Source organism: Rhinoraja longicauda, chromosome 10, assembly GCF_053455715.1.
Source record: "Rhinoraja longicauda isolate Sanriku21f chromosome 10, sRhiLon1.1, whole genome shotgun sequence".
NCBI lineage: Eukaryota > Metazoa > Chordata > Chondrichthyes > Rajiformes > Arhynchobatidae > Rhinoraja > Rhinoraja longicauda.
Window position 1 is genome coordinate 41019700 of NC_135962.1, and position 20426 is coordinate 41040125.

General features: G+C 42.4%; 2 protein-coding genes across 3 annotated transcripts; one reads left to right on the forward strand and one right to left on the reverse strand.

The window, feature by feature from the left end:
- Positions 1-57: 57 nt before the first annotated feature.
- Positions 58-8173, forward strand: fkbp3 (FKBP prolyl isomerase 3). Of its 2 annotated transcripts, none has more exons than XM_078406715.1 (7): positions 58-207; positions 3701-3802; positions 4398-4511; positions 5198-5333; positions 6328-6395; positions 6890-6987; positions 7861-8173. In XM_078406715.1, exons 1-7 carry the CDS (start codon positions 124-126, stop codon positions 7913-7915), a joined length of 657 nt encoding a protein of 218 aa, XP_078262841.1. In that variant the 5' UTR covers positions 58-123; the 3' UTR covers positions 7916-8173. The 2 variants fall into 2 exon arrangements, with proteins under 2 accessions (XP_078262841.1, XP_078262840.1); XM_078406714.1 differs by lacking the exon at positions 58-207 and adding an exon at positions 3074-3371.
- A 5848-nt stretch (positions 8174-14021) lies between these two features.
- On the reverse strand, positions 14022-20001 carry faua (FAU ubiquitin like and ribosomal protein S30 fusion a). The gene is made up of 5 exons (XM_078406716.1): positions 19890-20001; positions 18402-18483; positions 16915-17059; positions 15012-15067; positions 14022-14297 (listed from the first exon to the last, which is right to left on the reverse strand). The coding sequence occupies exons 2-5, from the start codon at positions 18474-18476 to the stop codon at positions 14172-14174; spliced, it is 402 nt and encodes a 133-aa protein (XP_078262842.1). The 5' UTR covers positions 18477-18483; positions 19890-20001; the 3' UTR covers positions 14022-14171.
- Between the last annotated feature and the right edge of the window lie 425 nt (positions 20002-20426).

Below are 20426 nucleotides of genomic sequence, written 5' to 3' on the forward strand. Positions count from 1 at the left end.
CCGCAGGTCAAAGGTGGCCGCGCAACTCCTTGCAAACGACACCCTGGCGTCAATGCACCAGCTCCTGGGCTGGTGGAGTGAGCAACCTATCAAACTCTGGACGTTAGAAACTAGGAACTGCGGATGCTGCTTTGCCCCCCAAAAATAATCTCAAAGTGCTGGAGTAACTTGTTGGTGCTGGTTATTCAGCATCCCTGGAGAACATGGGTAGGTGACGTTTCGGGTCAGTACTGCTGTCTGGTGTTCCCCATTTATTTAGGGCTAAGATGAGCAAAATTTGCATTGCACATTTCAAAATCCTCTGTGATCTTATTGAATGACATACAGGCGCATGGGTCAACTTCGTTCTGGCTGCTCATAATTTGAGCATTTGCTTATTGTCCCTGTTTGTGAATTATGCAAGGCTTCTATGCCCACCTGATGCATGGATTCAAGGTTCTTAACATTTCTTTTTCACTTTCAACATTAATAAATCAAAGTTCTCAGAAGTCAATGGGGACGTGTGAAGCCTTGAGCACATCCTTGAATATTTTCTTCTGTCCACCTGGCAATCTCTTCCTATGGACGAGGTGGAATTTGTTAAATATGTCCAATAAAGTTTCCTTAATATATAAAGGGCCCTAGGAGGGAGTGCACATGTACAGTCAAAGTCCCACAAGAGGGACTGTGCTGGTATGGTCAGCTTTAAAAGTTTTGATGGATGAGGGGGGATCTCATTGAAACCTACCAGATAAAGAAAGGCCTAGATGGAGTGAAAGTGGACAGGATGTTTCCAGTATTGAGACAGTCTGGAACCAGACGGCACAGCCTCAGAATGTACCTTCAAAATGGAGATGAGGGGGGATTTCTTTACCCAGAGGGTGGCGAATCTGTGTAATTCATTGTCAGACGGTCGTCAATGGATATTTTTACGTCAGAGATTGACAGATTCTTGATGAGTACGGGTAGCAGGGGTTATTGGGAGAAGGCAAGAGAATAAGGTTGAGAGGGAAAATTGATCAGTCATGATTAATAGAGGCATGATGGACTGAATGGCCTAATTCTGCTCCTATAACGTATGAACTATGATTGACGCGGTGCGACAGCTGCTGCTTGGTATGTTCTCGTGAAACAAATGGAAAGTGGAGATGAATTTCATGAAGTCGAGGGGAGCACGGTCTGCCCTGGCAGCTGGCATAACTTTACTGCATTTTACTTGGAGCAAATGCACATTGAATTTGTGTATTTTGAGATAGATGGAATCTCCACAGTAATTCAAGAAGCTGTTCTTGAGCCGCACGGAGGAGACAGTGGAAGAAAGCAGCAAGACCTCCTGTATTTATCACAATCAAGGAACTAATTAGCCTTAAATATGACACAATAGAACTTTATTTATCCCAGGAGGGAATGTAAATGTACAGCATTCTTGCACTGAAAGCTCTACAATTCCAGAAGGTATAAGAAACAGCATTGCCAGTTCCTGAAAGCAGAGGCCCAGCAGAAAAAAAAACATAACCTAAAGCATAGATGGAGAGCACAGGAGGCTCATCAACCCATTTATAGCTATATGTTGATTTATCAGCATTGTCAAGGCCATCTACAGCCCAATTATCAGCATTGTCAAGGCCATCTACAGCCCAAACACCTAAGGTCACATTCTACAGACAACCAACCGGGTAAATGTCTGATTGAAAGAATACTTCCAAAACCTTGTCAACCATAATTGCATCCTCAGCATGACATCCCTTGACCCCCATCTTACAGCAACCCACTCCAGTCAGACTTGCTGCTCCCATTGCTGGTGTAACTCAGCAATGGGAGCACTTTGTGTCTATCTTTGGTATAATCCAGCATCTGCAATTCTTTATTTCTACATTTTTCTGTTACTATTGACCAGTGTTTCTCAACCTTTTTACCCTTGTGGAACCCTTGAAATAATTTTCATGTCTCAGGGAACCCCTACATAAAAATTATTATATATCTTTATTAATCTTTTTCTCTTTCATAAACTTAAAGTTCATAAGGCAAACAACACATGTAAACTTTTCATAAACTAACAAAGACATATATAAACACAAACTTTTCATAAGCTTTTAAATGGTATAACAGGTTGAAGACTTTATTATAATACCCAAGAATTTTCCAAGAATATGCCGTATGTGTATAATAAAATTACGAATATGAAATTAAACACAAAAATGACTAAAAAATGCATTTACATATGATTAGCCTATTTATCACTATTTCTCTCGGAACCCCTAGCGACCTCTCGCGGATTCCTGAGAATCCCGGTTGAGAAATACTGCTATTGACTGACAAGAAAATTGATAAGAATAACAAGGCCTCAAAGAAACAATATCTCCAGTGAAGAACTTGTTATGAATTCTCAATCTGATCATCCAAAGGAGGATTTATCAGGGGACCCCAGAGATTCAGTGATTGTGACCATCTTCAAGAAAGGAGATAGATACAAAATGCAGGAGTAACTCAGCCAGACAGGAGAGAAGAAATGGGTGACATGTAGGGTCAAGACCCTTCTTCAGACTGAGAATCAGGGGAGAGGGAGACTAGAGATATGGAAGAATATGATGTGAGAATGGTGACAGATCAAAGCAGACGAAATGTGTAGGAAGGAACTGCAGATGCTGGTTTAAATCTGTTTCTATCTTCAGATCAAAGTTGACTATGGTCAAGGAAATGTAGATTGGTACTGTTAGCTGAGGGGAATTTGACAAGGAGACATACAATCAGTAAAAATTAATCTGGAGGACTGTGAAAGTGGAAGAACTAGGGTGGGGGAGGATCGGAGAGGGAGGGAAAATAAGGGTTACTTGAAGGGGATATGATTTTGCCAACCAGGGGACTTCCAGAGTGGCACTATGTTTCACCGCATCCAAATCAAAAATTTCCGACACTCTTGTCCTAACACCGTTACAATATATTTCCACTCAACAGCAGTGCATTCCGAACGGTGGGAAGAGGCCACTCACAGTGTGGGGAGCGGGGAGCGGGGAGCGGGGAGCGGGGAGCGGCCGCTCTCGGTGCGGGGAGCGGGTGGAGGCCACTCCCGGTGTGGGGTGCGGGTGGAGGCCACTCTTGGTGTGGGGTGCGGGGAGAGGCCGCTCCCGGTGTGGGGAGCAATGACAGGCCGCTCCATGTGTGAGGGGAGGTCCGGCCCAGCCTTGCCAAGATGGCGGCGGCGGCGGTAGCGGGGAGGTGCTACGTGTGGCCGCTGGGCGGCGGTCTGATGGGCCGGCAGAATGAGGCAGGCGGCCTGCTAGACGGACATGGCCGCGGAGCCAGCGAGACAGTGGAGCGACGAGCAGCTGCGGGGCGAGGAGGTGGCCAAGAAGGACATCATCCACTTTCTGCAGCACAACGCCTCGGAGATGGTGAGTGGGAGCGGCGGCTGGAGCAACAGAGCCGAAACCTGGACGCGCTGGTATTCTGGCCTTGTCCTGTGAGCTGCAGCACAACCAGCTGCTGAGCTCCAATCACTTCCAAACTTATCCATGCTCGGACCCAGTCTTAAACATTGTTGTAAACTTACCGAATATTATGGCAGATTTATTATTTTCAATGCAAAGGTCACTTTGCTAATTTTACGCATTGAAAATAATATAATTTAGCTTACTTTACCATGTAAGAAGATTAGTTATGTGCAAACATTAACTATGCTTCTTTTGAGAAAGCTATTGACGTTGTCTCTTGTTTCACATAGTTTCTCGGTGAACATAAGTTAATGGGAAATATCAAGAATGTTGCCAAGACTGCAAAGAAGGATCAGCTAATAACTGCCTACAGTCATCTTTTTGAAACTAAGGTAAAAAGCTATGTTTGAACACTTGGTCCACTTTATTTATTAATTCAACCATTTAAGATTTTGCTCAAAAAGTCAGAATTTCTACTTGGGTTAATTTGGATGCATGAAATGTAAAGGTTGATATGCTAATTCCCCATGAGATTGGTGTTGTACTGTACTTGACTCTTATACAAGGTTACATTGAATACTGCATTGATGCTACCTCCTGCATCCATACACAATTCATGGACTTCATTAACGTCACCATCAATTTCGATCCTGCATTCAAATTCACTTGCACCATCTCCGACATCCCCCTCCCCTTTCTTGATGTCACCGTTTCCATCATAGGAGACTATTTTTTTTACAATGATTCAAAACCTTCACCATGAAGCTTCAATGTGGTCACTTAAGAAACATCTCTACTAGTTTCATGGTCCTGTCATTTAGAACCCTTCTTCATTTATTCCTCATGCCTAGAAAAATCCAAGCAAAATTAATTGGGTAATGTTTCTGAGACCGACCGCTTGCCTGGTTATATTTTTTATATAGTTATTGGTTATATAGTTATATTTTTCATCAGAAAGAAACACCTATTGTGTTCTTTGACTTGCAGAGATTTAAAGGCACAGAATGTGCAGAGAACGTCACCCAGCAGCTTAAAGATGTGAAATTGGAGGCTGCACAGGACAAAAGGAAGGGGAAAAAAGCTGAAGTGACTGTAAATGAGGTTAGCATGTGAAATCTGTTTTGGTTTAGAAAATTAATGAATTTATTAAAATGCATGAATGAATACAAATATTTAAGATCTGAGTGTCTAATTTCATTTATTGGAATTACCTTTTCAACATGACATTGTATAGTTCAGCAGAACTAAGTTAAGTAGAACAATTTTGGGAGCAAGTGAGCAGCTGAGAGGAGCAGGAGCAGCAGCACTGGAGATTTAAAAAGCAACTGTTGATGTCTGGGGACTGATGAATAAAAAGAAGGCAGACACTAGTGGTGCAACTGTTCGGGAGAAGCCATTGTGGGAGTGGTTTGGCTTGAGGTAAAGTTGTGTTTGGGACTGAGTGTTGACGCTTTGGCCTCAAGAGACTTCAGTGAGGAGGCTGAGAGTGGAGGTAAAAAGTTAGATACGGTAATTTATTTTTCTCGACGGTTCCTCTTTTAGTCTTCGGGCAGTCGGGTTGGCAGCTTGGGCACTAGTACGCTCCTCCTGCAGGATGTTAGACCCCTCTTCTGAAACTTTCTTGGTGATTGTCCCGATCTGCAGGCAATAATTTAAGCTGTCACGGTGTAATGTTTGGCTTTTGGGTAAAGATTAATTTAATCACAATTTTGCATGTTTGAAATAATAGATCTGAATATTGAGATTCTATTACAGTAGCTGTTACGGTGCCATGTCATCAATTACAGGAACCACCAAAATATACCAAAACCATGTTGCAAAAAGGTGACAAAATCAACTTTCCAAAGAAGGGTGACACTGTTCACTGTTGGTATACTGGAACGTTAGAAGACGGGACTGTGTTCGACTCAAACGTTGCTTCTGGTAAGCAGCCTATGGAACAAAACATTTTGCCATTTTGGGTTATGAGCAATATGTTAGATGTGCTATTGCCTCTTGCACCAAGGTTTATTTATTTGTTCACAGAATATTAGTATTACTGGCAAGGCCAACACTTGCTGCACAAACTGACTGTTGTTAAACATAACACCATACAAGAACCAGCACAAGAACACCCTACAGCCCACAATGTCTGTGCCAAACATGATTCGAAGACCAACTGTTATCTGCCTGTATGTGATCCATATACTTCTATTCCGTCCAAAAGTCCCTTCAATGCCACAATCATATCTGCTTCAACCACCACCCCCGGCAGGGTGTTCTAGGTACTCGCCACCCTCTGTGTAGAAAAACCTTGCCTCGTACATCTCCTTTAAACACTGCCCTTCATCTGAAAACTATGTCCTCAAGCATGGTATTTGATTCCAAAGGTTTCTTTATGGCAATAAACTAAATTCACCGTCCCAGCCATGGTCCTCTCTTGCTGAGTGGTCCCACTACTTGCCCCAGCCTGGCCCAGCACCTTCCTTCACAGGCAACTTCTCTACATCGAGTCCTGAACATTATATTGCTGTGGGAGTTCCAGCAGATGGTAGTGTGATGGGTTCCCAGGATGTACCCCAAGTTGATGTCTTAAAGCTCATGGTTTTAAAGTGCTGGACGGTACAAAGTGGTGAATATAGTATTTGAACTAGAGGACTCAGAGGAATTATCGCCCCTTGAGGTACCGATGTATACCATACATATAATATCTTCATATCATGACTGGACTTTCTTTTAGACACAAAGTGCCAGAGTAGTTCAACGGGTCAAGCAGCATCTGTGGAGGAAAAGGATGGGTGAAGTTTCAGGTTTGGACCCTTCCCTTTTCTCCACAGAGCTGCCTGATCCGCTGAGTTACTCCAGCACTTTGTCTATCTTTGGGATAAACTAACATCTGCAGTTCTTTGTTTTTACATCCTGACTTTCTTTTTAACAGGTTCAAAAAAGAAAAAGGCAGCAAAACCTTTGAGCTTTAAAGTAGGAGTTGGAAAAGTCATCCGAGGGGTAAGAACATTATTGATTTAATAATCTGTGTATTAGCGAAATGTGTCTCTAAATCAGTATTTATTTCTGTATTTATATTTACTTTTCTTGCCTCCTGTAGAGAAGGTACTGATCTGCTTTGTTAAACTGCACTGGTAATCTGTATTTCCCAGGCCGTGAGGCTAGAAAGTTAACGACGGAGAAAACAACAATCTTGTAGCCATGCAATGGTCAAACACTTGCATTTACTGCAAGATTAAAGGCAGGAATTTTGAGTGTAATTTCACATCCAATACCAAAGGTAGTGACAGTAGTTGTAACAAGCTCGCTTGACTGATATCAGCAACACAACAAAGTTTAATGATAAACCTAGGTCTCTGTAGGATGGGTTGACGTATTATTATCAAGTTAGGCCTATGGGGACAATTGTTTTGAACAGCTGATTTTATTAACCTACTGTTTACTATTAACCTACTGTTTGTTTACTGTTGAGCCAAAGATTTTTCTCTCCACAGTGGGATGAAGCACTCCTGACCATGAGTAAAGGAGAAAAAGCCCGCTTACATATTGAATCTGATTGGGGATACGGTAAGAAAGGGCACCCAGAAGCCAAGTATCCTTTTCTCTGAGATAGCCTTGTGAAAATCTTTATTGCAGATGAAAAGTAGCATGTCAACAGTACATATATAAAGAACGTGTAATTTCAACGAAATATAAATGTTAAAACAATTGACAGTATATTGGGCACCATGCAAGTTTTCTAAATAGAATTAACAAGTTAGTTGAAGAGATGCAGTATACTGCTATGTTTTTATTAAATAACATTTTAAAAATCGATTGCTTGAATATTAGATCCATGGCATTTGAGGTTAATAACTTTTGTAGATTTGTAAAGGACACAAAGTAACTATGTGGGTCAGGCAGCATCCCTGGAGTATATGAATAGGTGATGTTTTGGTTTGAGACCCTTCTTCAGACGGACTGTAGGGCGGGCAGATGAAAGCTGGAAAAGGGGAGAGGGAGGACCTGTGTGGCAGATCGACACAGCGAGGAGGGTTTTGATAGGCAGCTGGTTGAAACAAAGACCAAAGATAAGAAAGGAAGCTGTGAGACAGATTTGAAGAATTGCGGATTGTAAAGGTCGGAGGGAGTAAACTGGCAACTTCAAATCTTTCTTCCACCTTCCTAGCTTATCTTTGGCCTTTATACCAACTAGCTGCCTATCAAAACCACCCTCTCACCTGTGTTGACCTATTACCTGCCACGCAGGTCCTGCCTATCCCCTATAATCAGTCTGAAGAAGGGTCTCAACCTGAAATGTCACCTATCCATGTTCTCCAGGGATGCTACCTGACCCGCTCAGTTACTCTAGTTCTTTGTGTCCATTTTGTGTATTAACCAACATTTGCAGTTCTTTGTTTCCGCTACTTGTAGATTTGAGAAGTTTTGATATTTCTGGAACTGATTCTCCTTAACTCTACAACAGAATTCCACCAAATGCTAAACTCATTTTTGAAGTTGAGCTCGTGGATATTGAATAACCAACTACAACATCAAGATCATGCTTCAAAACTGTCCAATATTGCTCAAAAAGATCTCCAAAAAACAATATCATTGAATGTTTATCTTGTGGACAAAATTATGAATTTGTACAAAGCCTCACTGTATATGATTTCATTACCATGCTATTGACGAAAGGTAACTGGTAATCTTTTTGATTTGCTAAATTCTTGTATTGCAGATCATAGTGATGCTTGATCCAAAATAAAAATTGCCAAACCAATACTGTTTTGGAGCCACTGCAGATATTACATGAATTTTATTGTTAAAAAAAACATTGTGTTGTGTTATCACCAGAGAACCTGTTATACAATTGCAAGGTTGCCCACTAAGATAGTTGTCTCAAATCAACATTATGATTGGTTGTAACACCTAAATTTAGGCGGTATATTTGTATCCAATGCCATGGGAGGAAAATATATCTAAGGATGGAGAGTGTGAATCACAATCATAATAGTGCAAAGGAGGCTATTCAGCTCATGCCAGGTCTCCACAAGAACACTCCACTCGCTTTCATTCCCCATATTGAAACAATGATGGAATTTGTTTCTAGATTTTTCTAAGCAATACATTGCAAATGAGAACTCACTGGATAGAGCATGTCCTTGTATTCTCTTGATACTTTTGCACATCACTTAAAATCCAAATCCACTTTTTAGATCCCAGCAATAACAGGAATGTAATTTATTGTGCTATATACACACACGTGTGCTGTAGTTTTTAAGATTGTATTTCTCCGATCTGTTCCATCTGATTATGATTCTCATCAACCTGCTGGTTTAAACTCTTGCCGCATTAATGATTCCACATAAAAGACCTTTCAAAGGTCTGTAGCCCATCTCTTCTTCCATCTCTATGCTGAGAGCACTTGTAATAAACAGGCAATTCTTCTTCTTGGAGATGCTACTGAGGAACAACTTTCCACGCTCCGCAAATATTGCCTGCAGGATTTCACTCTGCACATTATGGCAATTTTCTGCAATGACTGGCATAGATTTATGGTGAGAGGAAAAAGAAATGAAAATATGACAGGGATTTTTTTTGTCAATATATGCCGTAGTTGAGCATTTAACACAGTAACAGCATTTAAAGCATTTGGACAGATGTATGGATGGGAAAGGTTTAGAGGGAAAGGGGCCAAATAGGGCCAGCTTACATGGGGCAACGTAGTCAGCGTGGAGTAGTTGGGCTGAAGTAACGATTTCCATGATGTAACTATTATATCCTTGACACAGGAAGCATTCCATTCCAAAACCGTACATGGCTGCAGAGTCCCCTCCACCACTATTACAATAGCTTTCCTGATCTTAACCCAGCCTTCCATTCTGAGCTAATTGATGAGACAAATGTGGAAACTGAGTACTTCTAAAGATAGGGCAAGATGGATTCTAGGCTCTCAATGCCCCTTCATGTTCAGTGGTCGGAGGCGTCAATGAGAATATTGCTTTTTTTAAATCAAAAGTTGAGAAATAAGCGAGTTCGGTATCTTGACCACGCAGGTCATAGGTCACGAGTGCTAAACATTCTCGCCGGCTGAGCTGCTGCGTGTATACAGACCTGCGTTTCATCTGTATTTTCCAGTTTTGCTTCTTCGAGGTAAGAAAATACTGCTTTCAAAACTTAATTAGGTATTTATGGTTAATTTGTACAAAACTACAATGATTTTGTAGGTTTTATTGCTTTATGCTTCGGTGAGTGAGCGAGATCGCTACGATTTTTTATTGCCTTGCCGCTCAAGTGGGAATATGTCACACTTCCCAAACCATGAGTTATTCTTGGTTTTCTCAATTGTTCTTGGATTGTTGGCGATGCAAAGGAAAACGAACAATGAATTGCTGCTTTGTGCGGGCGGTGGCTGCAGTCAGGAATGTCAATAGATGACCACTAAACGTGAAGCTGCTGTTCGTGCAGCAATTAGATAGCTGCAGAGGTCAGCATCCAGCAGAGCGGTTTGATCAAACCCTCTCCATAATATCACCCAGAAGCATATCACTCCGGTAGACACAGGCAGCATCTCTGGAGAGGAATGGCTGATGTTTTAGGTCGTAGAACCAAAACGAAAATACGGATGAAACACAGGTTCGTATACACACAGCAGCGCAGCCAGCGAAAATGTTTAGCGCTCATGACCTGTGACCTGCGCAGTCGAGATTACCGAACTCGCTTATAGGGCGGCATGATAGCGCAGCAGTAGTTGCCACCTTACAGCGCTTACACACCGGAAACCCGGGTTCGATCCCGACTACGGGTGCGGTCTGTAGTTTGTTTACGTTCGCCCCGTGACCACAGCCACGTGGGTTATCTCCGAGATCTTTGATTTTCCCCACACTCTAAAGACGTAGTTATGTAAGTTAATTGGCTGGTGTATGTGTAAATAGTCCCTCGTGTGCAGGATAGTGTTAATGTGCAGGGATCGCTCATCGGCACTGACTCGGTGGGCCGAAGGGCGTTTCTCTAAACTTTCAGATCTTTTCCAACTGGTAATCTGTTCATGCAACAGAGCTCAGATAATGTGTTTCAGAAGTTGCTTAGGTGAATAACATAACTTTTCCTGCAGTACCATGTGTATTTTGCACAAAAAAACAAAACTGCCGGAGGGAGTGAGTGGGTCAAGCAGCATCTGTGGAGGGAAGTGGACAGACAACATTTAGGGTTGACTTTAGGGATGAACTCTTTCACGGTTGGATGTTGACCTAGAAGAGGAATTTGATTTGCCTATCCTTCAAGATTTTACTAAGAGTTTTGGTGATTTCGTTTTAGTCTCTAAAAAGTGCCCTTTGCAGGTTGTCCAAATCCCAGAAGTACATGGAACTAATGTCAGAAGTCATTGTTTACTTCTATGATCTAGCAGGAGTTTCAAAAATGGAACTGGGATGCACACTTGAAAAAGTGTTAACTACTGTGGAAATTCAACTGATGGGATTACTCAAAGACCCACAGTTGGTCTGTAATAGTTCAACAATTCTAAATGAAACGAATAAACCACGGGTTAGATTACTGCAGTACATAGGTTACACCATCTTTGGGGGTTGTTCAGATAAAGCCACTTTGTTGGTGCATAGAAACAAAGGAGACAATCACTTTGCTGGGAACCCTCCAAGTCAGCAGATGATAAAGGAGCCCTAAATTGGTGTTAGAGATGTGTAATAATGGAAGAGGATTTCAACTTCCCCAATATTAACTCAGACCAAAAGGACACAAATTGCTGGAGTAACTCAGCAGGTCAGGCAGCACCTCTGGAGAACATGGATTGGTGACATTTCGAGTTTCTTCAGACTTCATTTTTAAAGGGTTGAATTTGTAAAGTGCATCCAGGAAAGCTTTTTGATCCAGTATGCAAGTCACAGGAGAATGGGCAGTATTGGGCTTAATTTTGTGGAATGTAGTCAGGCAAAGTGGTAGGAGTATCAGTTGGAGAAAATTTCAGAGATCATGACCATATCAATGCAGGTTTGAAGGAATGGTCGCTAACAATATACAGAGAACTGAAAACGAGATGCCCAATCGGAATATAACCTGTGGGTGGAGGAGAGGCTAGTAGAATTCACCTACTGTGTAACAGGTCCACAGGAAGCATCAGCTATTATAAATAGCTACTGATATCACTCCACCTTCAACACCATAATCCCAACCAAACTATCTCTAAACTCCTGGAAAAAGACCAAGTGCTGGTTAGGCAGCATCTCTGGGGAACATAGATAGGTGACGTTTTGGGTCCCTTCTTCAGACTGATTGTGGGGAGAGGGAAAGAAAACTGGAAGAGGGTGAGGCCCTGACATGCCCCTCCTCTCTTCCAGTTTGCATTCCCCTGCCCAGACAAACAAGGGCTGCAAAACAATTCCTTGGAGCAAAAGGATAGTCATCATAGCTTGCAGGAATAATCTGTCTGACTCCATTGTTTTACAACCTTTTAAAAGTAATTAAGTAGGTCAGCAGGGGTTGCGTTTTAATGCACTCCATATGGACCTCAGCAAGGCCATGGAAAATTGGTCTAAAATACAAGACCCCATGGGATCCAAGGCAATTTGAAATATTGATTCCAATGCTGGTTTGGTAAGTCAAGCATCGCTTTTAAAATCAAAATATTTGACCAGAAATAAACTGAAGGAAGGAGATAAGAGTAGGAAATTCAGACTACATAATAATTGGTGAAAGTTGTTAAGAACGTGCAGGGAAACCTTCAACTACAGGATGAGCTGATAAAATCATGAAAGAAATAACACATGGAATTCATTGCTAAAATCTGATTGATATTTCACTTGAATAGGCTAAAAATATACACATTGGTTATGTAAATCTAAAACCCTAGGATATATTGAGGGATGGAGGAACTTTGGTTTATGTCCAAGACATAAGTAGACGAGGTGGATTAAAAGACAGACGCAGATACATGGGTCTTAATGTAAAACATGATTAAGGTACAACTATACAGAAGTCAAAATGTGGAAACAAGAACTACAAATTTTAGTTTACAGAAAAAGTGCGGGAGTAACTCAATGGGTCAGGCAGCATCTCTGGAGAACATGGATAGGTGACGTTTTGGGTCACTTTGTGTCTCTTTATGAATACAAAACAGTTGTTGGACCATAGTCAGAGTGCTGTGTTCAGTGCCAATCATCACACAAGAGGACGTGTTTGCACCAGAGTGTTCAGATGAGATTCAGCAGGCTGTTTGAAATAAAAACAAAAAATGATGGAAATACCAAACAAGCCAGGCAGCATGAGGATAGTGTCTGGAATGTAGTGTTTCAGCTAGACAGGGATTGGATAAACCTAGTTTGTTTTCTTTGGAGTACAAGAGATCAAGAGGGTAGAGGCACTTGATACAAAAGTGAGTCGTTTTGTAGATAGTGAAGATGGTTGTGAAAGATTGCAGCAGGATCTGAATCGATTGGCCAGGTGGGCAGAGTAATGGTTGATGCGATTCAATACAGAGAAGTGCGAGATGTTGCATTTTGGGAAGCCGAACAAGGACAGGACCTACACAGTAAAATGGTAGGCCTCTGGGTAGTGTTGTAGAGTAGAAGGATCTAGGAGTTCAGGTGCATGGTTCCTTGAAAGTTGAGTTGCAAATAGATAAGGTGGTCAAAAAGGCTTTTGGCACAATGACCATCATCAGTCAGAGTATTAAGTATAGAAGTTAGGAGGTTATGTTGCAGTTGTATAAGATGTTGGTGAGACCGCATTTAGAATATTGTGTTTAGTTCTGGGCACATTATAGGAAAGATATGTCAAACTAGAAAGGATTCAGAAAAGATTTATGAGGATGTTACCAGGACTAGTGTGAGAGTTATAGGGAGAGGTTGAGTAGGCTGGGTCTCTATTTGACGGATAACACAGATGAGGGGGATCTTATAGAGGTGTACAAACTCATGAGAGGAATAGATCGGGTAGATGCACAGAATCTCCTGCCCAGAGTAGGGGAATCGAGGACCAGAAGACATAGGTTCAAGGTGAAGGGGAAAAGATTTAATAGGAATCCGAGGGATAACTTTTTTACACAAAGGGTGGTGGGTGTATGGAACAAGCTGAGGAGGTTGTTGAGGTTGGGACTATCCAATCATTTAAGAAACAGTTAGACAGATACATGGATAGGACAGGTTTGGAGGGATATGGACCAAGCGCAGTCAAGGTGGGACTAGTGTAGCTGGGACATTGTTGGCAAGTTGGGCCGAAGGGCCCGTTTCCACACTGAATCACCGTATGACTCTATGATTATGGTGTACTAAATTACAAGGGACATAGAAAAGTATTTAAAAATATTTCTTCTTGGGATTGGAGGCTATAGCCAGAGGTATACGTTAGAATTTAGAATAGAGGATTTAAAGAAAGGGAGATTCCCCCAATTAGAACTAATTAGAATCTGAAACACATTACTCATGGGTACATGAAGATGGGTACTTCCTCAATATTTAGATGAGCTCTTGCAACAGCTTGGCTTTGAAGCCAACAGATTATGTGCTGAAAAATGGGATTTATACAGTTAGATAGAACATGCTAGATATTGGACCAAATTTTGTGCTTTTGAAAATTATGAATGTACACCAATGCCTATCTAATGTATAAAACTGCTGGACAAGACTACTCAAAGGTGGTAAGATTTTTTTAATTAATCATACTATAGATTTTGAGCAATATCGTCTTTTGCTTTCTGGATTTTGGGAGCAATTCCAGTACACTCTCAGATCTGCAGGGAGCTTAATTCTTATCAAAGATTTTTGGATGACAGGAACAAATTTAAGAGTTTGAATTTGGCCCCTTCCTCTTGCCGAAGTACGGCACAACATTTACAAAGCGGCGATTGTACTGCATGCGTCTCTTTGCACGGCCAGTCTTCTTTTTCCTCTTTTCTTGCTTTGCAACCTGCATAAACAATTGGTTGTATTAATTTGTGCAAATTCAAGGCAATTCTAACATGACCAGTTTATATATTTGGTTCCCATCTTAATTTTACCAAGCTAGTTTAAAATTTTATTGTTATCTAAAGCACCCCACTTGTTGTGTTTAAGCTACACTGAGCTACGTAGGCCGTTCCAGATAAAGACCTAGTTTCCCCCCCCAAAATACACTACCATATATGAAGTGCAAAACCAGCTGACTAAACACCCAGCATTATAACCAAACTGGAAGGGACGAATAAGCAAAAGATGACCAGGACGGTTTAAAAACTAGGTCATAGATTCCGCATGGAAACAGCCAGAGTCCATGCCAACCATTGACACATGTCCTACATTAACTCTTTTTATTCTCCCCACATTCTGCCGTTCACCCGTACCCTAGGGCAACGTAGTGGCCAAATCCCACCCACCTGCAAATTTTTGAGATGTGGCAGGAATCCCATTTGGCTACATGCATAACACACAAACTATAAGCAGGATAGAATTCTCTTGGTGTCAAGAGATCTGAACTGCCTTAGCTCATTCTAAATCTTGGTATCCATACGTTAACAAAACATAAGTGAGGCTAGACCTTACTATGAAACCAATTTTATTAACTTTCCACTGCACCCCCCTCACCCTGCCAAATGTATAAGCAAATAAAAATTCAACATTGATCCCAAAGATTCATTAAATGTACCTTTGGCGTCTGGCCCTTCACCTTTCCAGCACGAGCAAGGGACCCATGCACTTTACCTAACAGGAGAAAGCGAGAAAAGCCATAAATTCTACCCAAATACACTACTAAAAAGCACTCAAACTAGTTAATGAAGTTAAAATTATTCACACAATAATCACACCCAAAATGATAGAAAATTATATATTTATCTTTACTGAAAGTGAGGTGGAGTATAAAACACTTGCGACTGTGCAGAGAACGGCCATATCTGGAATACTGCGCACAGGTTTGCTCTCCTTGCATAAGGATGGATATTCTCGCATTGGAGGCAGTTTGGAGGCTAATTCCCAGGACAAGACCATTGTCCTATTACAAGCAGCTAAGTAAATTATATCTAGTTTTCGGCGTTTGGAACAACGAGATGTGATATTACCGAAACACACAAGAACCAAGGGGCCGTGACAGGTGGGTGGGTGGGGGGGAGAAACAGAGAACAGAGTTACAGGATTAGGAGCAGACATTTAAAACAGAGGTTCTTAGGAACTACTCGCTGAAAGTGGCGAATATTTGGAATTCTCTGCTCTGGGTGATTGTGGAAGCCAGACGATTCAAGATATTGATGGGGTAGCTAGACATTTTTTTTTCCAATATCAGGGGTTTGAGGGCCATGTGGAACAGGCACAGAAGAGATGAAGCCTGGAATAAATAATCCATGATCACATTGAATGGCAGGGAAAGTACTAGGGAAAGTAGGGACACCATCTCCACCACAATATTTTCACATTACCTTGACAACAAAAACACCCATGTCAGCATGCTTTTCAGTGACTACAGTTCAGTCTTCAACACCATAATACCAAATAAACACACCTCTAAACCCTTGGTGCCATCTGTAACAAGCCTGCAGGCTTCCTGACAGGCACACCTAAGTCATAGAATTGACCACATTTCATCCACCCTCACCCTCCATTCTGGTGCCCCTTAGGGTTGTGTACACTGTCTCTTCCTCTACTCTCTACATATGCATGACTGCATGGGCAAATACACAGCGCCAACTGCACCTTTAAACCACTGTTGTCGGCCGGATGAACAACAATTTAGCCCTGAACACCAGCAAATAGCCACATCGACCACTGACAAATAGCCACATCACCCGCAGGCACACCTGGTTCATTCGCACAATGATCAAGAAACCACATCAGCATATTTACTTTTTCAGGCGTCTGCGAAAATTCTCCATGCCCACTGATGCACTATAGAATGCATTTTGACTGGATGCATCTCAGCCTTGTATGGCAACTGTTCTACTCTTGACCACCCGAATCTGAGAGCGCCTGTGTCCATCAGATTGCCCAGTCCACATAGGCTTATCTTTCACCCAGACCACCTTCAGAGTATTGCATCAGTAATGCTTTAAACATCAACGATGCCTGCCACCCTGCTTTTCTGTCACCTACCTCTGCAGCAACATGCAACAGCTTCAAATGCCTGGATCCCCAGACTGAAGAACAGCTGCTTTCCGCACGGTTCTCAGACTCTTGAACGAATCACCTCCTGTACACCCCATTCCTGGAGTGTGCTCATGCACTCTTAATTCAACCTCGTTCAGTGATTCCATTATTACACTGTTATCACAATTGTATCATCATTATCAGGTATACTGTTTAATCCATGAGCTTCATGCAAGCAAGGAATTGTGTTTATGACAATATACTGATCTGAATCTGACAATTTTTTTTAAAAATGGAGTCATTGTAAATGACTGCTGCAAACAAATACTATACCAAAATTCAGCCCTACATTTTTGGGAAAGGGTAATTGATGGAGGTGATGGTTTGAAAATTTAATTACAAGTACTATCACATTATTATAACATGCAAGACAATAAGTGTAATAAAGAAATTCAAGTCAGTAAAATACATACCACCCAACAATCGAGCAACTACTTCCAAAGTAGTGTGCTCATTGATACCACATTGGCCAATAACAGCATCATCATCCAAGGGAGAGCCAGCCAACAGGATCACTTGATCACCAGAAGAGATGCCTTCCAATGATTCAACATGGGCCTAGATGAGGTTTAAAAAGATAAGTTTGTGGGCATATCAACTTGAATCACTTCAAGAACAAATGTGTGCAGCTACTAGTTTTTTTTATCATAATGCCAACATTTTAGTGTGCTTTCAGCCTAAACTCCATCTTATAAAAAGCCAAGCCATCAACAAGCAGCCTTAATTCCTGCAACCAAATCCAAACTTGCAAACAAAGTACTAGAGAACGAAAAAGCTATAGACCATTAAAAAATTTGGAGTGACACAGGAGACCACAGATATTGGAATCTGCAACAACAATCGGCAGGAGGAACTCAGAGCGGGCAGGGGGAGGGGAAGAAAGTTGACGCTTTAGCACAAAGCTCTGCATCATGACTGTGACATAGGAGATGGAGATGTTGAGCCAGGGGCATTAGATAATTGGTGGACAGGAAGGAATGGGTGACAGGCAGATGCAGGGGAGGCAGATGGGCAGAGTTCAGAAGAGGTGGATATGGAGGTAGCCCCAAAAAAGGGGAGATGGACCCAAGTGGGAGGGTGAAGGTTGGGATGGGGTGGAAGGATGATGTTACAGAAAGACAAATACAAAATATATTAAGTAAAGAAAGTGAAAATGGGAACAATTAGGGGTGATGTAACAAGAACCAGGAAATTCCTGGGACAACATGTGTGGGTATAAGTGAAAAGAACCACGACGCAGAAGGGGGACAAAAATAGTCACTGGGGACATGACTGGGAGGTGAAAAGATGAGCTGAAAATGGTTCAGGAGGGTGGAAGGGTCATTGGTTACCTGAAATAGGAACATTCAAAGTTTACACCATGAGGTTGCAGGCAAAATACAAGATTTTTTTCTTCAGGTTCCGCTGGGACTCACCTTAACAGCAGAGAAGGCTGTGGACTGACAGATTGATGTGGAGATGGGAAGTTGAGGTCCCACCCAACAGAGCTTGTAATGGCCATTGCAGAGATCGCAGGTGCTCTACAAATTGGTTGCACTTAATTTAGCCAATGTAGTAGACCACATTGGGAGCATAAGTTTGAATGAGGTGCATGGGAGTCTTTGCCTCACCTGGAGGACTGTTTAGGTCCCTGGACGTGGTGAGGGAGGTGGCGTAGGAACAAGTGTTTCAAGGAATGTACCAGAGATCAAGTTGGGGTGGGTAGAAGGTGTATCTAACGGTGGGATGCCGATTCTGATGGCACAAAGGGGGAGGACAAGGAGACCAGTGTCTGTAAAATCTAAGGCTTTCTAAAATCTAACAGAATCAATGTACGTGATTAACAGAAAGAAAATAGTTTCCATTTACAATGGCAACAGTTAAGATCTAAAACTTCAAACCAAAAATAAAAAATGTGTACCTTAAGTTCCCCAACAGTCTCTTCCCCAGTCACATCAAGTGTGTGGGTGTTTTGAGCTCGTAGAAACAACTGCATGGTGGGTCTGTGGGCAAATAAAAGTCATTCACCAGAGATATTCCTTTCCCTCCACATATGCTCCATGACATGAGCATTTTTGATCATTTTAATCAAATCTCTATTGCTTGAAAACCTGATTGTTCACAAATGGCTTTCCTTTGAGCCATCTTTCATATAGTCCTGGGTGCAGCAGTTATGGAATGGACATGTAATAATTGAGAAGCTGGACTAACAATTAAGACCAGAGTTCAAACCATCAATTTAGCTGGGGATTATAAATTTAGTAAAAACTGAAACATTTGGGGAGGAGGGAACTAGTTTGAGAAATAGTGAGCATTAAAAACTGCCGAGTTGTCCAAAACTCTACCTCGTTCATTCATGTTCTTCAGGGAAGGAAATCCACCATCGTCTTATGTTTATACTACCCCAGGCACACCAATAAGTTTCCATCTTAGAAACCTACCAAAAAAGTTCAGCCTAGAGCCAATTTAAAATATACAATGCAATGTATCAGCTGGATCTATCAAAGACATTCAAGCTCTACACAAGTAGCTCAAACTCCACCAAGAACACTCGTGAGCACAAATGTTCTTTAACTTCTGGTTGACTGTATCACAGCCTGGCTCAGCAACTCAAACAACCAGGAATAAAGGAGATTCCAAAAAGTGGTGGGCACCACCTGATTCGCACAGGTACAACCATCCACCATAGGAGAACCACACTACCCTGACCATACTCTCTTTTCGCTCCTTACATTGGAAAGGTAGGAAGTCAGAAAACTATGATTAAAGTTCAAGAACAACCATGAGGCTCTTGAACACTACACAACACTAACAACTACGGACCGTCTTTGGTTGTACGAAGGACTTCAGGTTTCTATTCTATATTAGTATTGTGGTAATTAACTTATTCAATGCGTTTATGAAATATTATTCATGTGTACTGTTAGCAGGCCTGTTACGTCGTTACAATTAATATAATTGTTCCGTTGTCGGTACACGAGATAATTAAACACATTTCACTCTTGAATCCCGTCTGGGATACTCGGGCTCCACACGAGCAGAGGCCGCGTGGCTGCAGACTCCCGACACGTCGGCGGAAACTACGCCTTCAGCCCCAGCCCCATTCCCAGCCCCATTCCCACCACCACCAACCTCTCCTCTCCTCTGCCACCGCTCCGCGCACACCCCCGTCGCCCCTGCCCCCTGAATCGCGCTGCCTTTGACCGAACAGTTCCTGGAGAGCCGGGCCCACGCACCGCACCCCGGCGCGCCTGCGGCCTCCTCGCCGGGCCCCGCCGCCATTTGCCGCTTCGCACTCGCACAACCAGAACACAACTGGCGGCTGAACGTGGACGGCGATGGGATGTTCAGCCGCCTGGTGAAGATATTTCGAGCTCAGCTTCAGCTACACCTGGCCGGGAAAGCTCACCAGAAACGCGGCTGCCGCCTCCACAACCGCTCGCTGCGCCCGCCGAGAGAGAAAGAGCTAGCGCGCACGCGCAAACTGACAGCGAACAAGTTACGCAGTCGCGAGGGGAAGATGGAAGTGCGCATGTGCAGTCAGTGTTGCAGACTGCGCATGTGAAGTCAGCGTTGCAAACTGCGCATATGCAATCAGCGTACCACACTGCGCATGTGCACAACTGCGAAAACAACACTGCAGGGATTTTTTTTTTGCACAGTTCACTCTAGTATCTTTGGTAAAAATCCTACTATGCATTAGTGGGAGAATCCAGGACTAGAGGTCATAGCCTCAGAATTAAAGGACGTTCTTTTAGGAAAAAGATGAAGAGAAAATTCTTTAGTCAGAGGGTGGTAAATCTGTGGAATCCTTTTCCACAGAAGGCTGTGCAGGCTACGTCAGTGGATATTTTTAAGGCAGAGATAGATTCTTGATTAGTACGGGTGTCAGCGGCAGGGCTGGATTAAGCTAGTGCGGAGCCCGTAGCATATGTTATAAAGGGGC